The sequence below is a fragment of the Cajanus cajan genome, chromosome 5 (genome assembly GCF_000230855.2).
Source record: "Cajanus cajan strain Asha chromosome 5, NIPB_CcT2T_4, whole genome shotgun sequence".
In the NCBI taxonomy this organism is placed as follows: Eukaryota; Viridiplantae; Streptophyta; class Magnoliopsida; order Fabales; family Fabaceae; genus Cajanus; species Cajanus cajan.
Genome location: NC_138521.1, coordinates 53,518,333 through 53,541,538, shown reverse-complemented (window position 1 = coordinate 53,541,538; position 23,206 = coordinate 53,518,333). Strand labels below are relative to the sequence as shown.

The 23,206-nt window shown below is 36.3% G+C and overlaps 1 protein-coding gene across 1 annotated transcript; it reads right to left on the bottom strand.

Annotated features, from left to right (window-relative positions):
• Window positions 1–216: 216 nt before the first annotated feature.
• On the bottom strand, window positions 217–1,269 carry LOC109808445 (ethylene-responsive transcription factor 5). Its single transcript, XM_020371455.3, has one exon. It carries the CDS (start codon window positions 1,173–1,175, stop codon window positions 327–329), a length of 849 nt encoding a protein of 282 aa, XP_020227044.1. The 5' UTR covers window positions 1,176–1,269; the 3' UTR covers window positions 217–326.
• Window positions 1,270–23,206: the final 21,937 nt, after the last annotated feature.

Genomic DNA, 23,206 nt, shown 5'->3' with positions numbered 1-23,206 from the left:
TCAGAACGATAATGTAAGATTACATATAGTCACCATTCACAAGCTCCCTTTAGGATGTGTGAAGTGCAATGTTCTCCTTGGTAAAATCCACAGGTAATTCATGGGACAAAATCAAATTTTCAAGTCTTGAGTCATTAATCTTTTTTAAGTATGTAGTTTAACTTAAACTAGAAACAAAAAATAATAAAGTAGCCTTAAAGTCAAGGAAAGCAAAAGTGAATAAATGAAGATGGTTGAATTAATAAATTGGTGAAAATGTACACTGTACTCATCCCTAAACAGGACGCGGCGAAAGACGAAAAAAGAAGGGTCCTAAATTAGAAATTTTACACAACCATGAGGGGCGAAAATCCAAAAGGAGATAACGGCGACAACGGCGGCACGTTGAAAATCTCCTTAACATCACTGTCCCAGAACCCCGTCCACATAGACGGCGTTAACGGCATCTCCCTAAAACAATTCACGTCATGTTCCGTCGTCGTTCTCTCCTTCTTCACCACCACCGCCTTCACTTCCTCCACCTCCGCCTCCTCCTCCTCCTCGCGCCGCCGCTTCCTCTCGTCGCCGGCCTCCTCCGCCGCCGCGCTCACCTCGAGGGGAAAGTTCAGGATGGCCTTCGCGCCGCGGAGCCTGAAGGCGGCGCGGTCGTAGGCCTTGGCGGCGTCGATGGCGGTGTCGAAGGTTCCGAGCCACACCCTGGACCCGCGCTTGTTCGGGTCGCGGATCTCGGCCGCGAACTTCCCCCACGGCCGCTGCCGGACGCCGCGGTAGTGCTTCTTCTCCGGCGGCGGCGGCGGCGGCTCCTCCGGGTTCCCGAACTGGATCCACTCGGTCTTCTTCGGGAGAGAGATTTGCAGCGAAGGTTTACGACTCAATTGACCTTTCTTCTCCTGATTGGAAGTGGAATTAAGGGACTTTGGGGTTTCGAGGTCGATTACTTCGGGCTTGGAATCGAATTCGAAGAGGGGAAATTGGGTTTCCGTGAAGTAGTGGTTGAAGGAAACAGAAGAGTCAGAGTTAGAAGACTGAGAGGGGCTAGGGTTCGCTTCGTGTAGTTCGAACCAAGGTTGTTGTTGATGATTTTGTTTTGTTTGGGGTGTGCTGAGTGGAGAGAGTTCACCCAAAAGATGCAATTTGATGCGGTTTAGGGCTGAAACTTCATCTGGGTTGGCCATCGCTAAATTTGAAGAAGCACCTTTTGTTTCTTGTGTTTGAGATTTGGAGAGTTTGGTTTGTGGAATTGTGTTGTGTGTCTATGTTGAGTGGAAAGGGGTTTATATAATGGGGGAAAAGATGAATCATTTAACGTCTATGCGACTTTCAACCCTCGTGCTACGATGGAACCACGAAGCATCGTTTTTCCTCACCAATTATTCTTTATTGTGGATGGTTTGAATTTTCTGTGCTAGGGAACATGTTAGTAACCTTGCTCCATATCTTGTCCACATCAACTGCACCCCCTTTACTTTATCATTATCCATTTCCACCAGGTTTGTCTTTTCTGGTATCGTTACTTATATAAAAGGTGCTACCTGCTCTCCTTTTAATTTTTTAGTTGCTGCTTTTCTACCCCTTTTGTGTTAAGTATCCTTTTATATATGCCACCTCTAGGAAGTTATATTATTTCTCAAATTTGGAAGTTTTCACCTAATATATTTAAGTAACTTCCAACTTCCACATCAAATAGCTTTTTAATAAAATTATTTATTTTTACCTGAATGACGTGAAATTTTCTATTTTACAAATTTAATGATAATTAATTAGGGTTATATGACTTGGTTCTCACACAGTTATTGAAGAGATAAAGAAATTAACAAAGTGAAACATATTTGATCTGAGAACTTCAGCTAATTAAACTATGGCTGTAACGTGCAAGCAAAGACTTAGTTTCAAGTGACTTTGTTGTTATATTATTTCTATATAATTATGTATGAATAATTTATATATATATATAGTTCAGTGTGGAGTCGTGCATAATACCCTTTGCGTTCAAGTTTAGACAAAGAGACAAGATAGAGATAAAAAAACATTAAAAAATAATCTGGAATGATATATATGATCCTGTTGCTTTCATTTACATGTTACTAAGAATGGAGATGGCCCATAGTCTTACTTTGTAGAAATAGTCTTAAATCATTTATCTTGTTGAAATGGACAAAATAAAATATTCAATTACTTTTTTCACTTAAAAATAAATAAATTACTGGCGTTATATTATTGTTTGTATATATTACTATGAAATAAAATCAAGTTTTTATTTTATTATTTGGAATTTAAATAGAATAAAATAAATATTACATAAAATAAGATCAAATAAAATTTATCAAAAGTTATTTTTGTTCGAATTTATTTCAAATTAAACAATAACAATAGAGTCTTTTTTTATTTCATATCTGAAGATAGCTTTAGGCCCCAGGCAAATAGGCGTAAAGTTCAAGAGTCTTCAATGAAGGATTCTAGAAAAGAAGAAATTTCTACTTTGTCTTGACAAACACTTCAATGTAAAACGAATATGGCGGTGATAACATGATCTAGAACAGTGCTACTATTCTTCTTTGGTGAGTTAGAACAAATTTATTTTCGAAACTGTTGATGCTTTAACTCAAACAGTAACACAGTTCAGAAGGTCTCTCATTCAGCACTACCCGATGAATTTCTAGGTATTGACTTCGTCGTCTCTTCGCATTCACTTATTTGCTCTTCTGTCAGCCGGCTACGATATCATTTCTATCCTTTAAAAACCAAGATCTGACAAAAAGAAAACAAATAAAATGTGAATTGTTGTAATAAATAATATAATGGAAAGAGATAAAATGTGAATTGTTGTAATTAAATTTATCATTACTTACTTTTCTCTTAATTAATCATTGCCTAACATGGTATGGCCCCTTGTTGATTTATTGTTTTATGGCAAATAACAATATAGATAGGTCTTCTGGATGCACAAAATTTAGGTATTAGATTAGAAACCACCTTTAATGAGTGTTGTTAATATTGTTCGGGCGGGTAATAACTGGTCATAAGCATACACACATGTTGCAATTAAGATTATGAGACAAAATAATAGACTTTAGAAAAGATGTTAGGTTAGATATATAGTCCTCTAATGGATCATACCAATTATGCTTTACCACTTTAAGGAGAGAAGCTTTTGATTTTGGCTCTCTTGGACCCAGCACTAATCCATAATTAATGCCGAACTTGTTTATAATAGAACACTCTAATTGAGCTTTCCTTAAATAATTTCAATTTTAATTGAATGAATGGTGATGAAGTAGTCAATGTTTATAGGTTTATAAGTCATCCTAATTTGTTTGTGTCTTCAGGCCTGTTTTAACTACTCCATTCTTTATTATTTGTTAGTAGTTAGTAAGGGACCATCGGAGGATGAAAGCATAGTCTGGCTCATTCGTTTTTGAAATTCCATTCCCAACAGAAAGTGAAGTGAAATATTTAAACTAAGTCTAACTTGTTGCCGAGTCATAAACACGATAAAAGAGCAGTTATAATCAAAAACTTAGCTTCATTACATAATTATTATCTATCGTCTGTCTTTATACACGATTCATAAAACGTCTTGCTACGGTTGACCCCAACGCGTCATGTAGAATCTTGGGGAATTTATTACCAGGAAAAATTGTTGACACTTTCAACTGCTGAAGATTGAAATTGTCACTGAATTTTTATCAAGGGGTGAAAATTCGAGAGAAATTTCAGAATTTGAGAAGCAATTAATTTGATTGTGTGATTGGAACACAGCAATTCTAGAACAAGTGATAATTATTGATTAATTATTTGAGAATTGGGTGTTAAATCTTATCGTGCATGACTCATTTTATTATGGATTGGCAGATGTATATATAGGAACAATGTTGTAAGGGTTTGATTAGATAAATTTTTTTAGAAGTATTTTAAAAGAGAAAAATAAGAATGAAAAATAAAATAAATTTTTCATAAGATGGAATTAACTTATAAAAAAATTAACATGAAGAAGTTTTTTACCTATAAGATTTTAAGATCTTATAAATTTTTAACTGCATAAACTAGTTTAGCATATCAAGAAATATTTTTTTTTTTATTTTTTTCTTTTAGAAGTAATACCAATATAGTAACCTTTCCAAACTGACCCTAAATTATATTATATATATACAGAGAGAGAAAAGTTTAAACTGATACTAATAACTTTTATCAATTATTATATTACTTAATAAATTTTAATTAAATGTGAATTTTTTTTACTAAATCGTTGAATTATAACTTCATACTATCTTATATATTTATATCAAATTTTGTTAAAATTTAATACCAACTTTTAAGTGATTAAAGTGTTTATATTTTATTAAATTTTGATATATGTTACATTAATTTTTTATATATAAAAATGAGATATCAAATCATATTAGATTAATATAATATTTTATATATGTGATCTAGGAATAAGAAATTTTTAATCTAATGATAAGTTTTATAAAATTCATATTTAATTGAAAGTTATTTAACACTATAATAGTTGATAAAAATTACATTGATATTATTTGAGTCATCCTCATATATATATATATATATATATATATATATATATATATATATATAGGGATCCTTTTACTCGAAAAGAAGTAAGTCTACCTATACTTACTCCGTTCAATAACTCATATTTTACATCAAATTTCAACGATCCAACCGTTCAATTTAAAGTTCTTAATGCATAGATCAAATCTACAAATTTTTAAAAAATTTGAAAATCATTTGATACTTCATTTCATTAATTCAAATTGACGGATAATCATAAAATCATTTTATACATTGATTCGAATTAATGGAACGAAGTATCAAATGATTTTCAAATTTTCTAAAAATTTGCAGATTTGATCTATTCATTTATCGTTCAAATTTGATGTAGAATATGAGTTATTGAACGAAGTAAGGTTAGGTAGACTTGCTCCTAGAGTAAAAGGATCTCTCCTTTATATATATATATATATATATATATATATATATAACCATATTTTATATTAATAATAGAAACAAAATTGTTTAGCTTTTGAGAAAGTAGGTAGATTGTCCAACTTCGTTAATTTGTTGTCATTTATGTGTTTATTATGTTTTATTTTAGATTTTGTTTGTTGTGTTTCTAAAAAAATTTTTTTGAAGAAATTTGATTCGAAGGGGATTAAGGTTCATTATTGTGTTGACATATTGGGTTCAACTTTAGATGATTTGGAGATCTATAAAAAAGGGATGAGTCAAGAATAAATAAATGCAATTTCTTTTTTATAAATTTAAGAGAAATTTATAAATATGATAAGAAAGAAGATATTGAAATGATTTTAACTCATAAAATGTTAATTAAATAGTCCATTAGATTTGAAAATATCATAATATATAAAAATTGTTATCTTTCTGATTAACATTTATTCTTGTCTACGTAATTATTTTAACAAGGAATAGATTAAATTTTACATGTTTGGACTTGATAAATTAAGAACAAATGAATTCCTTTGTGAATCCTAGACAAACTTATGATTCTTTCTATTTTTAGAGAATTATTTCTCTCTTCTATGTGATGGAATGCCTATTTTCATGGACACCTTACCAGTGGGTAAAATCATGAGTACATGACTATATCTTATCAAAAGGTCCTCCATCCTCGTTTAAAGTGTCAATTTGCTACTTTTTTTTTTTTTTTTGCAACTCATTCGTTTGCTATTGAATTTAATTAGTCTTGCATCAATAAGTTAAAATATTACGAATTACATTGACTGTGTAATATTATTGTGCAAAAGTTTTTGAAAATTTCAAGTGACATACTCTTCTATCCAAGCTTGAGCTGGCATCATGATCTTTGGCATTGATGTTGTTTCTTCTTTGAATATAGGCGAGAAAGATATGCCCACATTTATTTTAATGAATGAAAGAAAATTTCTGAAACTAGTTAGTGACAGACATCTCCTTCTTCGAATCGAACATGTAGATTAGCACATTAATGTCTATACTCGATATGTTTTTTTGTTGAATTCCTTTATGAATGAGTTATAAAATGATATTTTATCTTTTAGCCATATTTTATATTTTGGGTCTCGGAACCAAGTCTGTTAAGAGTTGTTAGTTCGTTAAAATAATTAATTAGTTATTATTAGTTTATTAGATATTGTTGTTAAATCTAATAAGTTTGTATATAAAGCATTTGTCCACTTCTATGTATCTTTAATCAATCTTTTTTCTCTCAAACCTACTCATCTAATATTAATATTCCTTTTTCTATAAAAAATTATAATATCAATGACATAATTTAAACTTAAAATTTTATACATATTATTTTATTTTTTATTAGGTCAATTCTAGTGGTTATGTTGTTATTAATACTAACTAACCTAAAAGCCTTTCCCTCTGTGTACTTCCACATAGCTACCATGTGAACAAGAGGTTATTTCATGCCACTATGTCTTCTAAATCTACTAGGATTATTCTCACTATTGAAAAAATATGGGGAATCATAAATCTATATCTAAATTAAGCAATACAATGATTGATAAAAATTGATTGTTGTGTGATTGTTTGAATACTTAATGCATCTCCCCATTGAAACTGCCAAACGAATAAGGGCTTTTGATTGGGTGGTAAGGTTTTACGACAATTAACCTCCACATTCTTCTTGCAGAGCTACTCCTGAACATATAAATTAGATTATATTATCATCATGCAACCAATCATATCTTTTAATATTGCTTATTTTATTATTATTTCATTAAATAAGCAACTGACATGTCACTATTAAAAGATATGATTGGTTGTGAGTGTAAAAAAATTTTACACCGACAATGTATAAATAATTAACTCTATAAATTAATGCAAACGTTCATCTAATTTTTTTTTATGAATTGGGATGGAAAGATAGTGACAGCAAAAATCAATGATGAATATAATAAGTAATATTATTTAGAAGAAAAAAAAATAGAGTAGTTGTTTAAGATATGATTGATCACTATTAAAAGATATGATTGGTTGTGAGTGTAAAAAAATTTTACACCGACAATGTATAAGTGATTAACTCTATAAATTAATGCAAACGTTCATCTAATTTTGTTTTTTTTTTTATGAATTGGGATGGAAAGATAGTGACAGCAAAAATCAATGATCAATATAATAAGTAATATTATTTAGGAAAAAAAAATAGAGTAGTTGTTTAAGATATGATTGATCAGTTAGCCGTTGATTATTCTTTTGAACAACTTAATGCCGCTACTTTTTTTTTCTTTTATCGATTTTGGTACCAGCTGTTTTCGGTATAAACTACAAAAACAATATACATTAAAGATTACTAATGGTCCATTATTGCTCGGCGTGATCAAGATACTTTTATAGTTAACGGATTCTTAATTGAGTTAATCATCTATATATTATTTGTAAAAAAATTTTATACTAGTAATCAATCATATTTTTTAATAATAACATGTCAGTTACTTATTTAATAAAGTAATAATAAAATAAATAACTTTAAAAGATATGATTAGTTATCAATATAAAAAAATTTATACTGCCAGTGTAGGGATGATTAACTCTTCTTAATTTTAGGTTTCTTATATTAAAAGTACATAAGGAAGGGTCGATTGTAGCACCGGTACATATCAATATCAATAGATATTGCTATTTAGGGGCTTTGCTTAGATTAATTATAGGGTTGACCATGTATGTAAGTAGTTTATGGTGTATTATTTTTAATTATCATTATATTAATCTCGTCTACATAGTAATGTGCAGCATTTTTTTTTTTGGCAAATATTTTCTTTTCTTTCACTCTCTAACTTTCTCTCTTCCTCTACAATTCTCCCACTTATCACTAGTCACCACCACACAATTCAGCTCCAACACATTAACGTGCAAAGGAGTGTCTATTAGAATTTGACAATTGATGGTTCAATGTCTTACAAAAATCCAAAAGTCAAAACATACAGTTTTCCTTAATGATCTTAACTATTTTTGTCTCTTAAACCCTTTTTGTTGTTTTAGTTCTTATCTTGGATCAAACATCATATCACCCAAACAAAAAATGCTCCATCAAAAAGTAGCACGACTAGAATGATGATCATGTTGGTATTGAAGTTTGAATCATTGAATTAATTGTGTGTTGTTGAGTTCAAGCATCATCTTTCACTTAACAATAAATATACCATTTGATTATTAAAAAAAAATAGACCATTTGTTACAATGACAATCAACTTTTATTAGAGAATTTATTATATGAAATTTGTAAAACTTCATTAGTTGGTGGGTTCTAATGTAGTGAGAGTGATGGGACCAAGAATAGAAAAAAGAGGGGGAACTGGGAACGGAGAACAAAGGGAAAAAAATTTAATACAAAAGTTGCGTTATAGAATCAGCTTATGTGATGAATCTAAGAAGAATAATGCTTTGAACTCTGAATCAAAGTTCCGAATCAACATTCCGAACCATTCAGTAATTTACATCTATACAATATTTGAAATAAATTATTTTTTTAATTTTATTATTTTAAAATTTTAAACGTTCAGAGAATTTTTCAGCCAAAACCTTTCGGAGGATGCATCATTTCTGATCTAAGAATGATTAAAAAGTGGAGCACCATGATCCACCTATAAAGATGGTTCACTCTCAAATTCATCCTCTACATGTTTCATTTTTTTTTCTTCTTATTATGAAAAAGAACTAGGAGCTTAAAGGATATTGTCCCTTTTTAGTTTTGATATGAACTCATGATATTCTTTTAGTGGAAGTTAAAAAACTTTATTTTTAATATTCATACTTACTTTAAAAGTTATAAGTTAGCAATTATTTTCTAAAAATATTACATTTATTTGAAGGACCGATCTCTTTCACCAAATGTTCATCTACATATATAAACTTGAGATTTAACACTTAACCACATATTTAAGGGTACTCACCCTTTTACAAAAAATAAACAACAAGAAGAAGAAATTATATTGATATGTGTAAGGTACTAACAAACTTTCAACAATTAAATTACAATATCCTTAAATTAATCAAACTATATTGTAATTTTATTGATTCCCTTGAAATTGTTGTAGTATATAAAGCAACGACATTTGGTAATATTAAGATGAACCTTTTTAGATTAATTGATAAAGAACTGGTTTAGAAAGTATTTTTCATATTAACATGTGAGAAACCAATCTAGAAAGTGTTTTTTACATTGATTCATGAGTAGCTAATCTATAATGTAAATGCTTTTTCAAAACTTTTAATTTTGGATTAGACTAAAATTAGTTTTGTTCTAACCGATATAGTAAATTTTCACACCAACAAAATTATAGTGATGACACCGCTAGACTCATATATCTAAAAGTATAACAACAAATAATCATGATAATGGTAAAATGAAACTTTTAAAACAAGCATTACTTAATGCCACTGGTAAAGAAAATTATAACAATCGATGAAGAATGTTATAATAAGTTTTAGTTTTTCATATCTAATAACTCTACTTAACCTAATCTATTATTGATTGGAACTCAATCCAAACTATTTTAATCGAGTTAGGTAACAAGTTTGATGAAACTAAACTCAAACCCATGAATACCCTAATATAAATATGAGTTTGGTGGATTTGAAGTAGATTAGTGACCTATGGGTCATTCCCTATTGCTTCTACACTTTGTCCCACGCGTCTTCATGCTGAAATTAGCTAGATTTACATTAAAAACAAAAAACAAAAAAAAACAAGAGACTTTGCCTTTGAGTAGAATTAAACTCAACTCCCTTTTTACGTAGTGTTTGGTTGGAGAGGAGGAGGGAAAAGATTTCTAAAAACTTTTCTTGTTTGGTTCAATTATTAGGAAGGAAGCTAAGTGAAGCAAAATCCCTCCTAACCCAGATTTAGTTCCCCTCCAATATTAGGGATTTGGAGGGGACTAAAGGTACTTTTATCATTTTTAATATAACATCTAAAATATCGTTATTTATGTTATAGAATTTAAAATTATAAGAATATAAAAGTAAATTGGTTTTAAAATATTTCTCATTCCTTTATGAACCAAATAAGAAAAGAGTTGTCTCTTTTCCCCTCTTGTCCTTTAAACCAAATAAAATTTCTAACTCTCCCCCTCCCTTTCCATCCTCTCCATTAAAATTTTTTCCCTTCCTTTAAACCAAATAGATCCTTAGGTTAATAAAAGAGACACGAATTATTTTTATATTATATCATTAATATAAATAATTTATATAATAATATTCATGTGATTCAATTAGTTACATATTGATTCAACTAGTGACTCATTGACCAATACCTTAATTGAGCCGATGACCAATCCAATTCTAATAATATTGAATAGGAGAAAAAAAAAAAGCAATTAAGCAAAGGGTGTATAACTAATAAATTTCTCGAAGGGATTATTAATTGCTTGAAGAAAAAAAAATGAGGGAAAAAGATGGAATATAAAAACATGAAATAATTGAGTTTGACTTTTTTATTGTTATTTCTATTTTATACCTTATTAAGTGTACCAACAAGCTTCTAAAGAGTACAGAACCAAGGAGTCTCATTTTGTTGGTGGGGAATTGTAAGTAAATGGTAATTATTATTTGCCTTTTACACTTAAAATCCTATTTGTTAATAACTTGCATGTTTGTAAATAAGAATTTCTTGAAAATTATTGTCCTTAAGTAAACTTCTCATTGTTTGTACACAACATGTTTTCTCTCCTTGGCTACTAGGAGATTAGAGCTTGATAATATTCAAATATGTATAATTCTTAGTTATATCAGATAATTATTAAGCATGTCTTATACTTATGAGTCATGATTTATCTAGAATAATTAATAAGAATTAGAGTAAATAACTTTAACTATTAAATTCTTTTATAAGGTATTTTTTTCTATTATTTTTGACACAACAAGAATAAGAAAACAAAAATATAGATAAAATATTCAAGAGAAATCAAGAAGAAAAAAAAACAAGTTCCTCCTTGGGAGTCTTGCTTAAGTGAATTACTTGGCAACTTAAGCCAGACTTGAGAGATAAATCTAGAGAAGTCATGTTGCAGTCATCTTCTTGGTTAAGCGAGAGAAGATATAGAGTAAGTCTTCATTGGGAGAGAAAGAGAAATCTTCTCCCAAAATTAGGTTTATTGGGAGAGAAAGGGGGACAGAGAAAGGGGGACGAGAAAGTCATGGATCACTCAAGAACCCTTCTTCATCTATCTATATGTTTAGATTACCATGAGCGACTAATTTGCTCATTTGAAGATTGATGTAACTAACTTGAATCCATGTAATCATCCTAATTATTTAATATAGTAATTTTTTAGTTAATTTTTCCTCAGTCTTCCTTCTCTTAATGCTTGCTTATTTTGAGATTGGGTCAACCATAATATGAATTCATGGAATTAAATGTTGTTGAAAACACCTTTAAAAATACAGTTTAGAAATAAACCCTAATAAAAACTTATTTCTAGCTAGGAAAAATGTAATGATTATTAGTTAACACAATAACCTCATATCTTAATATGAATCATTGAATTAACTTTACTAAGGAATTGAGATTTTAATTAAGGAATTCAGGATTTATCACCAAAGGTATTAGGGTTAAAATACATAGTGTGGGTTGTTTGTTTAACATGAATGAAATATTGAATTGAATAATTGGTTGTTATATGTGAGGAAGGGTAATGAAATCAATCTCTAATGTCCTTTAATATTGAATTACAAACAAAGCTTAATCTATTTTCTGATATTGAAATCACAAAAAGATAATTTTTCTTTTATACAAACAAACCTTAAAATTCAAAATTTCCAAATTAGCACTAAAGTATAATTGATTAGTTATTATGCAAGTCTTTGTGACACAATACTTGAACTCGTCTATTTTTCTATTTGGGAATTTGATACGTTTGTCAAATCACTAATAGAGCACTCTAGTTGTGTTTGATGAATTGCATCAATATTCAACAATTATTTCAATGAACATGAATCTTATTCAAACTTAGCAAAGATAGTAAAAGAATAATTGATTAAGAGGTGTTGTGCTACAAACTAAGTCCTATATCATTAGAACAAGAGGAGAAACATGCATTTATAAACAAACACAAAATTTCCATTGGTACAATGCCTTTTAGGTGATGACCGAAAATAAGAGTATGCGAGTTTAATTAGGCCCAAAATAGTCAATATCATACTAATGTAGAGATGTGTGTAAATAAATAATTGACACACAACAACAAAATATAATACTCTTGAAAAATTATGTCCTGCCAAAAATAATGACCAAAAACTTATAAGTAGTATCAAAGTTGTAGGTTGGATTTAGTGATAACTAATAATCCATACAAACAAGCAATAAAAAGAAACAACAATACAAAGATAGATTAACATATTTCATTGAACAAGATGTTAAATCCTTTGTTTGAGGACGAAATTTTTGGAATACAAATCAAGTCTCACATTATTAAAACAAGAGGAGAAACATGTGTTTATAAGAAGACACAAAGTCTTCCTTGATACAATGCCTTTTAGGTGATAACCAAAAGTAAAACCATGCGAGCTTAGGCATAAAGTGAAAAATATCATACCAAAGTTTAGTTATGTGTAAATGTCTAGATTGTGAAATTCCAATAAATAGGATGTTAGGTCCTTTGTTTAAGGGAAGATTGTTAGGCTACAAATTAAGTCCCACATTATCATACTAAGAGGAGAAACATGAATTTATAAGCACACACAAAGTTTCCATTAGTAGAGTTGTTAATTTGAACCCAATCTATTGGTATAATTCGACCATTCCACAAATAAGGTCAAGATTAGCCATAAAAAGGATGACCTAAATAGAATCATGCTATTTTAGTCTAACTCACTAAAATCGATGAGCCAAATAGACTTAAGTCAGTCTTATGGCCTGGCCAGTTAAACTAATAATTAAAATAATTTAAATTAACATCAATTTGTATATAGTAATGTGTTATAAAATAATATAATAAATATAATAATACTATAACAGTAATAGTCTTTCACTTTTTTGTATTTGCTTACAAAGTTGTAGTTACAAGCTAAGAGTTAACTACTATAAGAGTTTTGACACTTCCATAATCTTATTTTCCCCTTGATGGCTTAACCCTGTGACTCATCAATTGTGTTTTGTTTGTCGAAAAAGACATAGTCATACTCATGCCTATATTCACAAAATGACAATAACGAGTCATTGTCACTACATTTTGCAACCTCTGCTTATTATTTATCATATTGTTATTTGAGCATTAAATGGTGAACAATATAATATGATTTAAAAAATAACCAAGTTGAGCTTTCAACTTCAAGGAAAAGAACTTTTGTGATTAACTTATAAAGATAGGGTGTCTCATGGTTGCACAAAAATAACTAGGGGTGACAAATCAGTCGATTTATCTATCATCTATTTGATCCTTCCATAAATAAATCTATCTATTATAATAAAAATAAATAATGGATTGGATATAATCTATTCATTTAATTTTATGGATGGTTAGTGATCCATCCGCCACATTTTCAAAATTCATTGGATTACAATATGAAATTTTATTGAATTAAAATTCTAAAAGACTATTTTGACATATAAAAAAAAGTCTTGCAAATTTTAAAAGATTATATAAGAATATAATAACTTATAAAAAATAAAAAATAAAACATTTCAAAAATAAAATTATTTAATTTTTAAAACATTACTTTTATGGATGGATTGAATATCTATCCATGAAAAAATTATTAATGGATGGATTAGATGGATTTTTTGCTTTAAATGGATTGGATGGATTAGATTTTTATGTGAATTTTTAATGGATCTAAATGGATTAATGAATATTATTTTTATTCAATCCATTCATTTGTCACCCATAAAAATAACTAATGTTCCATTCATTTATTTTTATATTTTTTTATTCATTAAAAAAAATTTAATTTTTTAAATATATACTTTTTGATTAGGCCTATTCGACCCTCCAACATGGGATTGGTTGGGCCAAAAAAATGACAACTCGAAGAGATGTAGGTCAGGTCAGCCTAATCTAAAATAACTTTTGGCTTGGATAGATCATGTTGAGCTAGGTTATCCTCACTCATTTGGTACCTTTATCCATTGATACGTGACATTTTGGATGATGACAAAAAATAAAAACATGTTACTACAAGAAATGTTACATATAGCGACATAAAAAAAAGTTTCACTGTAGATATAATATATATATATATATATATATATATAAAAATTTATTTGACATATATTCATACATAACTTTAGTGTTTATTTTGAATGAGATTAAATAACATATATTTTATGTTACCATAATTTATACCTACACTTTTTAATAATATATTAATATATATATATATATATATATATATTATATTTATAATATAAATAAAAGTATTTTTTAACGACATGTATTATAATATTATAAAATGTGTCATTATAAAATAATTTTTTATAATGTATAAATTTATATTCAAAGTGCACAATATTATATGAATATAAAATTATATATGTAGATATCCATTATACAACAAAATATCATATGCTCTTCTTGAAAATATATTTTTTCAAAAGCAAATACAAAGTAACTCATAAAAAGGCTGGAAGAATAGCAAAAGGAGGTGAATGAGATGTAAGAGTAGCTACAAGAAGAGATGCAACGTTACGATTGTTAGCTTCAATGAAGACAAAGTTGGCATTCCAATCCATATTCACATCGAGGTTGATCTTATTGGCATGGACATAGAATTTTATGTGATGCCAAAGGCTATGTGTCGAGGATCTCTAGAACAATTAGGCATGCAATACATGCTATATGTTGACATTATTCAAGTATTTGTGGGGTAAGTAAAATTTTAACATTTTAAATGAATAATTGATTACGATATACTTGCACATTTTTCTTTCTATTGTCATAGGTAAGCCTATAGTCTTTAAAATTCAGAGTCTCCTGATCTAGAAAAAATTTGAAATCATTTGTCCACTTTATTTTCAACAAGTTGGTCATGATAGATCTAGAGACGACAAAAGAGTACTTGGGTATAGTGTTATCAGAATCATATTGGTTATTAACCCTGTACGGAGTTAATAAATTTTTGTTCAACCGGTCACTTAATTGTTCAACAGCATGAATCAACATCGATATAACTTTTATTAAGTATTATACTGCTCGATAACTTTATATTAAATGTAAATTTTGTAAATTTAATTGTTAAATTGAAAATTCTTTATTCTTAAATTATATATATAAAATTTAATATTAATTCAATATGATTTGATACTTCATTATTTTAAAACAAAATTAACGTAATATATACACTTTGATTATCTTCGGGTTGTTGTTTAATTTTAACAAAATTTGATATAAACATATAAAATAATATGAATTTTTAACCTAACGATTGAATTTACAAAATTCATATTTAATATAAAATTATTGAGCGATGTAATATTTAGTAAAAGTTAGACCAATATTATTATAATCCTCCTCATATATATATATATATATATATATATATATATATATATATATATATATATATATATATATTCATTTCATAGATAACATTGACATTTGATTGTTAATTTGTTATTCACCTTGAAAATAATGTTGTCACATTGTTCTACGTACTTCATTGACAAAAAGAAATACAAACTGTTCTTACCGGATTTTGGTCGTAGGGGTGATCCGTCCAGTAAGATCGGTGAGCCTCCTTTGCTTGATGTATTGGTGCTCCAAGATGGGGGAGGTACCTACAAAAGAGACTCTGATGCCAAAGTTAGGGTTTGCATGAATAATAGTCTCATATATATAATGCACGTACCTTAGGGTGGTTTAGGTTTGCCTTGGGCCTTGGGCCTGAGATAGGGTATGTTATGATATGATATAGTTGAAGGGCGGATCTGGTCTGGGGCGAGATCCTCGGGTTCAAGTGTGATTTGCTCAGATACCGAGCTGACGTCGCGCAGCGCGTGCCCGGGGTTGTTTTGTATTGCTAATCCGGGCTCGAAGCCCGGGTGCGAAGTACGGTTAGTACACTAGCCCCCCGAGCTCCAAAGACCGTAGGTCGAGGAGTTAAGACCGAGCTCGCCAGGGTGGTCATGACGGTTATGCAATGATGGGTTCCTCTGTCATAATGGGTCTCATTTAATGCGTGGTCAGGCGCGTCCCTTGGGTGACACGTGTCGTGATCGTTTTGAAATTCTAGGGGAGAGTTTTTTCTTTTCTCTCACTCGCGCCCCCTTGGCCTTTTTCACTTTGCTCTTTTCCATTCTTGTGGCTTCTTGTGCACGTCGTTGCTCTTGCTTTTCTGCTTGTCTTCCGTCTCCGTCTTCTCCGTTTCAGTTACCGTTTCCGGTAACCCCTTCGTTGTTAGGGTTATTTTCTGAAGAGGAGTACCAGGTACTTCCTTTTTACTGTCTTCTCTTCTCTTTTTCCCGGTTTTTCTTCGAGTCTTTCTTTTCTTTTTCATGGCTGGGGGAGTAGTGCCGGTTCTTCTGTGCCTTCTCGGGGTAAGGCGCGTGGTAAGGCGGTGGCTGTCGGGAAGGCTACCGCCGAAAAGAGGCATCTGCCCCGAGGCCCGGAGCCAGGTATTCCTGGTAGTGACTGGGTCAAGTGTGAGATGGCAGGGGTCCAAAGCGTCTTTCGGAACTTTCTTGATGTTAATAGGATCTCTAGGTCGTGTAGGGTTTGCGACCCTTCTATCTCCCATATGATTCGGCTTGAGCCTTGTCAGGCCGATGAGGGTGTGTACATGGGGAAGTCTACTGACCCTCCCCATTTCTATATGTACCTTAGCTTTTTTAGGGATTTAGGTGTCTGCCTTCCTTTCACCCAATTTGAGTGCGATTTTTTGAACTTCATCAACTCGGCTCCTTGCCAGTTGCACCCCAATAGTTGGGGTTTTTTGAGGGCTTTTCAAGTCCTGTGTACAGTACTGGGGATAGAGGTGTCTCTTCGCGTCTTTCTTCATTTTTATCAACTGAAGCTAGGCGCTCCGCCTTATGGCACTTTGTCTTTGAATGGGAGTAGGGATGGGGGTTTGTTTACTCTCTATTCCCAATCATATAAAAACTTCAAACAAGAGTTCTTCTGGGTTGTCCTTGTGGGTATTGACCCCCTGGAGGACGAGGTGTTCCACTTTGGCGGCTTGCCAAAGTTTCCTTTTTACTGGTGTCCCAAACCGTCTAGGTTTCATGGTCTGGGTAACATGGAGGTGACGGCTTTAGAGGCAGCCGCCATTGAAAACCTTGCCGCGCTCCCTCGCCCGTTGGATTGCAAGCTCGTTCTGTCGCTTGCGAATTCGCCCTACAAGGAGAGGGGCTTAGAGAGTGAGTATTTTGTGTTTTGGTGGTTTGCTAGGGTTCGTGTAATTTCTTTTTGTTGATGTGTTTCCATTTTTGTTTGCAGGCATTATGGGGAAAAACTTGTGGCGCGAGCTTAAGCACCGCTACAACATTACCGAGCTTGAGGTTCCTGAGCCTCCAGAGGAGGATGTTGCCCCCCTGAAGGCTAGTCGGAAGAGAAAGAGGGGGGGAAAGAGGCCGAGGGAACCTCAGTCCCTCCTGGTGCCGAGGAGGTGATCTCCAAGGCCGTTGATGCTGATGCGGTGGATCTCACTGAGAGTCCACCACCCCAGGTGGCTTCTGAGGAGGTGGCTCAGATTGCTGAGCCTATTGGGCAGGCCGCCGAGGTGGAGGCCTGGACTGCCGGGCAGGCTGCCCGAGTTGCCAAGGTGGTGAGTATCGTCTTTCTCGGACTTTCCCTTTGCCTTTTGTTATGTTGTCTGGCTGTCCGATCTGGGTGATTTTTTGCAGGCAGGAAATACCACTAAACCTGAGGTGCAGGCCGCTGAGCTGGTCGCCCAGGCTGCTGAGGTGGGTGGTGTTTTGTCTTCTTGTTTCCGTGGTTTCTCGTACATCACATTGTTTGTTTTTGACGTGGGACTGGTTTTTTGCAGGCGGGGCGGGGGGGTCCCTAAAGTGGACTTTTTAGGTGCTGAGCGGGGGAGTACCGTCCTCTGCCACGGATTCGGCGCCGCAGGCGGGCTCGTCGCAGAGGCCTGCCCAGACTCAATACCTATCCCATCGCTTTGGGAAGGGTATAGATAAGGTGCGGCTGGATCACGTGAGCGCCTCCGCCGACATGGATTCATTGTGGAGCGCGGGGGTGACTGCGGAGGGGTTCTTCCCTCAGGGTTCGCTGAGCTCCGAGGACCGGGGATTGATAGACAAGGTCGGTCCCGAGGACAACCTTGATGCTGCCCAGGTCATGCTGCAGAGAGTGATGGGTATAGTGAGCCACTGGAAGCCTATGTGGGGCCAACAACGGGAGGATTTAGCTAAGCAGCAAGAGGACCTGGCCAAGTTGAGGGGCCGACTTCAACCTTGGAAGGAGGCAAACAAGATCCTGAGGGAAGAGAATAAAGCTCTTAGCGCAGCCCTTGGTGAGGCAAAGCGGCACAAGGCTGAGCTCCGTTCTGCGCATGGCGACCTTGCCCGGGTGCAGAAGTCTCTTGAGATTGCGTTGCGATCCAATGAGGCTTATGCCTCTCAAGTGGGGGAGCTGCAGGAGCTCGTCGCCTTCTCTCGAGGCCGCGCTCGCTCCTTGGAGGATGAGGTGACCACTAGTCGTGGCCAAGTACGGGCTCTGGAGGACATTGTGACCTCTCTTAAGGGCGAGTTGGCGGCGGCGGCTGAAGAGCGCCTCCGTAACGAGGTCATTCTTGCTGGCCGTGAGGACGAAATTGCCACCTTGAAGGCGGAGCTCGCGGAGCTGGTGGCGAGGAGGGCGGCCACGGACAAGAGGCTCGCGGAGGTCGAACGCTCCGTTATGGTTGAGCACAAGAGGGGCTTCCAAAAGGCTGCTCGTCAGGCTCGGCTTCTTGCTCCTGGATTCGACTTTTCTTCCATGCATGTGGAGAAAGTCGTCCGCTTTGGGAGGCTAGTCAAGGAGGACGATGCCGACGATAGTTCTGGCGGGGATGCTTCAGCCTAGGCCGCCTTTGTAATAGCTGGATTTATTTTTCTTTGGCTTGAATTGATGTACTGAATTTTGAGAACTTTGTTTGTATATATATATTTTTTGCTCTATCTTGTCCGTATTTGCGTTCAATTTTGGTTGTTCGCGCTGTTTAAGGCACATGTTTGGTGTCTGCTATATGCTTTTGTATATGGTGATACTTCTACCTTGAGTTGGTGAAGTCGAGATTCGAGGTCGGCCTTAGTTTTTGTTTAGTAGGACTTTTCGTGGGAGTTCGAACCCGGCCGTAAATGAATGTGTTAAGATTCGTATTCGACCTCGAATTTTGACTAAGTAATTGTTGTGAAAGTTCATAAATGACCCTAGACTGGAGTCAAGGTCCGAATTCGACCTTAAGTTGGTCGTGCCGGGGTTTGAATTCGACCCCGGTATTGATAGTGGGGTGTGCTTTGCCAAGTTTCAAAGTCGTCCTTAGGTTAGCGGTTTGGACTCGACCTTTAACCTCGACCTTTATCGGGAGTGTCGGGGCTCATATTCGCTCTTACACTTCGATTTTGAGCAACTGATTGATTTTATTGTGGTTCGGATTTTACCGATTTGATTAAGGTTTGGGTTCGACCTTGAAAGTGCCGAGGTTCGTATCCGACCTTGGGCTTTGGTGGGGTTCGGGTTTGATCTTAGGTTTGAGCAAAATGATTTAGCTAAGGTTCGAACTCAACTTTTAAGCGGGGACATCGAGGTTCATACCGACCTCGGTTTCGAATAAAACGAAGTTTTTGGCGAGGTTCGTATTCGACCTCGCATCCGGACGCTGTGGTTTGTACTCGACCTCATATGCTAAGGGAGGTTCGGGTTCGACCTCGGACTTCTGTTTGGGTGAACATTTCTGTGAAGGTTCGATGACCTTGATTTATTGGTGCCGAGGTTCTGAGCCGACCTCAAACCGGAGTGTGGTGAATTGGATAGGTTGTCCGTATCCGCCCTTAAGTTTAGGGTCATGTATGTTTCGTCACGATTCGAACTCGACCTCAGGTATACGGCTCGTACTCGGCTTTTAACGATAGTGTCGAGGTTCGTACTCGGCCTTAGATTTAGGGTGGTGCGTGTTTCATCGAGGTTCGAACTCGATCTCGGATATGTGGTTCGGACTCGACCACCGAGTAAGTTATTAAGGTTCGAACTTGGCCCTTGACAAGAGCATTGAGGTTCGTATTCATAATTCGAGTGAAGTGATTTGATTAAGGTCCTGAATCGACCGTTAAAGAAAACGCCGGGGTTCGTACTCGACCTCGGAAATGTCGAGGTTCGGATTCGACCTCAAATTTGGGATATGCTATTTAGCTAAGGTTCGAATTCGACCTTTAACGAGAGACTCAATGTTCGTGCTCGACCTCAGGTTTGAGATAGATTATTTAATTAGGGTTCGAACTCGACCTTAGACAGAAGCATCGAGGTTCGAACTCGATCTCGGATATGTGGTTCGGACTCGACCACCGAGTAAGTTATTAAGGTTCAAACTTGGCCCTTGACAAGAGCATTGAGGTTCGTATTCATAATTCGAGTGAAGTGATTTGATTAAGGTCCTGAATCGACCGTTAAAGAAAACGTCGGGGTTCGTACTCGACCTCGGAAATGTCGAGGTTCGGATTCGACCTCAAATTTGGGATATGCTATTTAGCTAAGGTTCGAACTCGACCTTTAACGAGAGACTCAAGGTTCGTGCTCGACCTCAGGTTTGAGATAGATTATTTAATTAGGGTTCGAACTCGACCTTAGACGGAAGCATCGAGGTTCGTACTCGACCTCGGATTTGCTATTTGATTACGGTTCGGACTCCACCTTTAACGGAAGCATCGAGGTTCGTACTCGACCTCGGAAATGTCAAGGTTCGGACTCGACCTCAACTTTGGATATGCTATTTAGCTAAGGTTCGAACTCGACCTTTAACGAGAGACTCAAGGTTCGTGCTCGACCTCAGGTTTGAGATAGATTATTTAATTAGGGTTCGAACTCGACCTTAGACAGAAGCATCGAGGTTCGTACTCGACCTCGGATTTCAGCGTTTGCACAGTTAGAGTTTGTTTTCGTCCTTTAGATAATCAGGAAAATGGAAATATGAGATGAGCGAAAGGAGTAGTTTTATTTATGGTGCTTGTGTGCCTCGTTAAAAACCCTCTCAGTCAAAGGCTGAGCCGGGAAAAGAGTGCACAGCTTTATTCACACTGGAAGAAGAAGAGAAACTTAAAAACTTAAGGAGTTATGGCGGGGGATTCCCCTTGCTTTGCTTGCTCGACGAGGAAGTCTTCAGGCTCTCGGCGTAGCATTGCTGAGCTGTTTTCTGATTGGCTTTCACGGAGATGACTTTACCGTCCTTGCCCGGGAACTTCATGGTGAGGTGTGGGGTTGACACTACCGCTCCGAGTTGGTTCAAGGTTGGCCTCCCGATGATGATGTTGTAGGAAGTGTTGGCTTCCACGAGGAGGTACCGGACCATGACCCGCCTTGTATCCGGTGGCGTTCCGAAAGTTGTCAGCAAGTCTACGTATCCCCGGGTGTGAACTCGCTCTCCTGCGAAGCCGACGAGGGGCTCCGTGTGAGGTTGGATGAGAGAGTGAGGGACATCTAGTTTGAGGAACGTTGGCCAGTACAGGACGTCAGCCGAGCTTCCTTGGTCGATGAGTGTTTTCTGCACTTTCCAGTTGGCTATCTCCACAATAATGACCATGGGATCGTCCTGGTTAGGGTTGACGCCGGCGTAGTCTTTGTCGGAGAAGGAGATCGGCGGTGAGCTTTGGTGCGGGGCCGAGGTGGTAGAGTGGACGCAGTTGATGCTCTGCAGGTGTCTTCTTCGGGCCGAACTACTGGCGCCTCCTCCCGCAAAACTACCTGTAATCGTGTTGATTACTCCCCGTAAGGGAGCCGACTCTGTTTCCTGACTTATTTCGGCCTGTATCACGCCGTTAGCATTTTGCTGGGATCCTGTGGGTAAATCTGTGCGAGCTCCTGACCCGCGGCCTCTCCCGCGTCCCCGGCCTCTAGAGCCACCTCGGGAACCTGGCTGTCGCTGGATGTAGTGGCCGAGGTGGCCTGCCTAGATGAGTTCTTCGATGCGGTCCCGGAGCGTGTGGCACTCATCAGTGGTGTGGCCGTAGTTCCTGTGGTACCGGCAGTGTTTGGACTGATCGGCGTTGTGGGGGGTGTGGTCGGGTGGTGGAACGGCTAGTAGGTTATTGTTACTGGCTTCTTCCAGGATGTGGACTCTCGGGGCGTTTAGGGGAGTGTAGAAGTCATACCTCCCGCTTCTGTTGGATCTGGCCGGCTTCTTGAATTGGCTGTCATTATTGACTTTTACCTTATCTTTGTGGCCCTGTTCCGGTTTTGCGGGGCCCTACCCGCGAACTTGGTCGCGGAAGGCCGAGTGCTCTTCCATCTGAATGTAGCCGGCGGCGCGGGCACGTAGCTCATCCATGTCGCGGGGGGCGTCGCAGCATAGACTGTCGACGAACGATCCGAGTTTCAGTGCCATGAGCATGGCGTGCAGGGTGACCTCCGGGTTTAGATTCCGGATCTGAACCGAGATGTTGGAGAAGCGCTCCATGAAAGCTCGCAGAGATTCATCATCGTTCTGCCTGAGGTTGGCCAAGGCGGCCGAGGTTGTGTGGTGAGGCCGGCTGGTGGCGTATTGTGCCACGAATCGCCGCACCACGATGGCAAAGCTGTCGATGGATCCGGCTGGTAGTTGGGTGTACCAATGAAGCGCGGGTCCCTTGAGTGAGGTCGAAAAAACCCTACACAATATAGCGTCGCTGTTAGTGTAAAGGTTTAACTGAGTTGTGTACGAGTCGATGTGCTCGTCGGGGTCCGTGGTGCCGTCGTAGCGGTCAAGGTGGAGGGGCTTCCACCCGCGGGGTAGCGGGGTCTCCATGATGCCATCCACAAAGGGATGACGGCGGAAGGGTTCTTGGCCCTCGGAGACGTGGGTGGGGGCCCTGCTGGTACCCTGCCCTGTTCTGTGCGTTGATGCATGAGACTGGTGCGTGGCAGGTCGTGAAGTCGGTGCCTTAGTCGTCGTTCGGGATTGGGAGGCTGAATGTGTCTCCTCCTCATGATCGTCACTGTCGTGCAGGGGTTGATTGGAGTGATGTCGAGGGAGCTGGGCATGGATGCGCTCATTCTCGGCGCGTAACGCTGCGAGGTCTGCTTCATTAGCGGTTCGCATTGCTGCGAGGTCATTCTCA

Coding starts and splice junctions, on each gene's coding strand:
- LOC109808445 (XM_020371455.3), bottom strand. CDS start 1,175: ATGGCCAACCCAGATGAAGTTTCAGCCCTAAACCGCATCAAATTGCAT.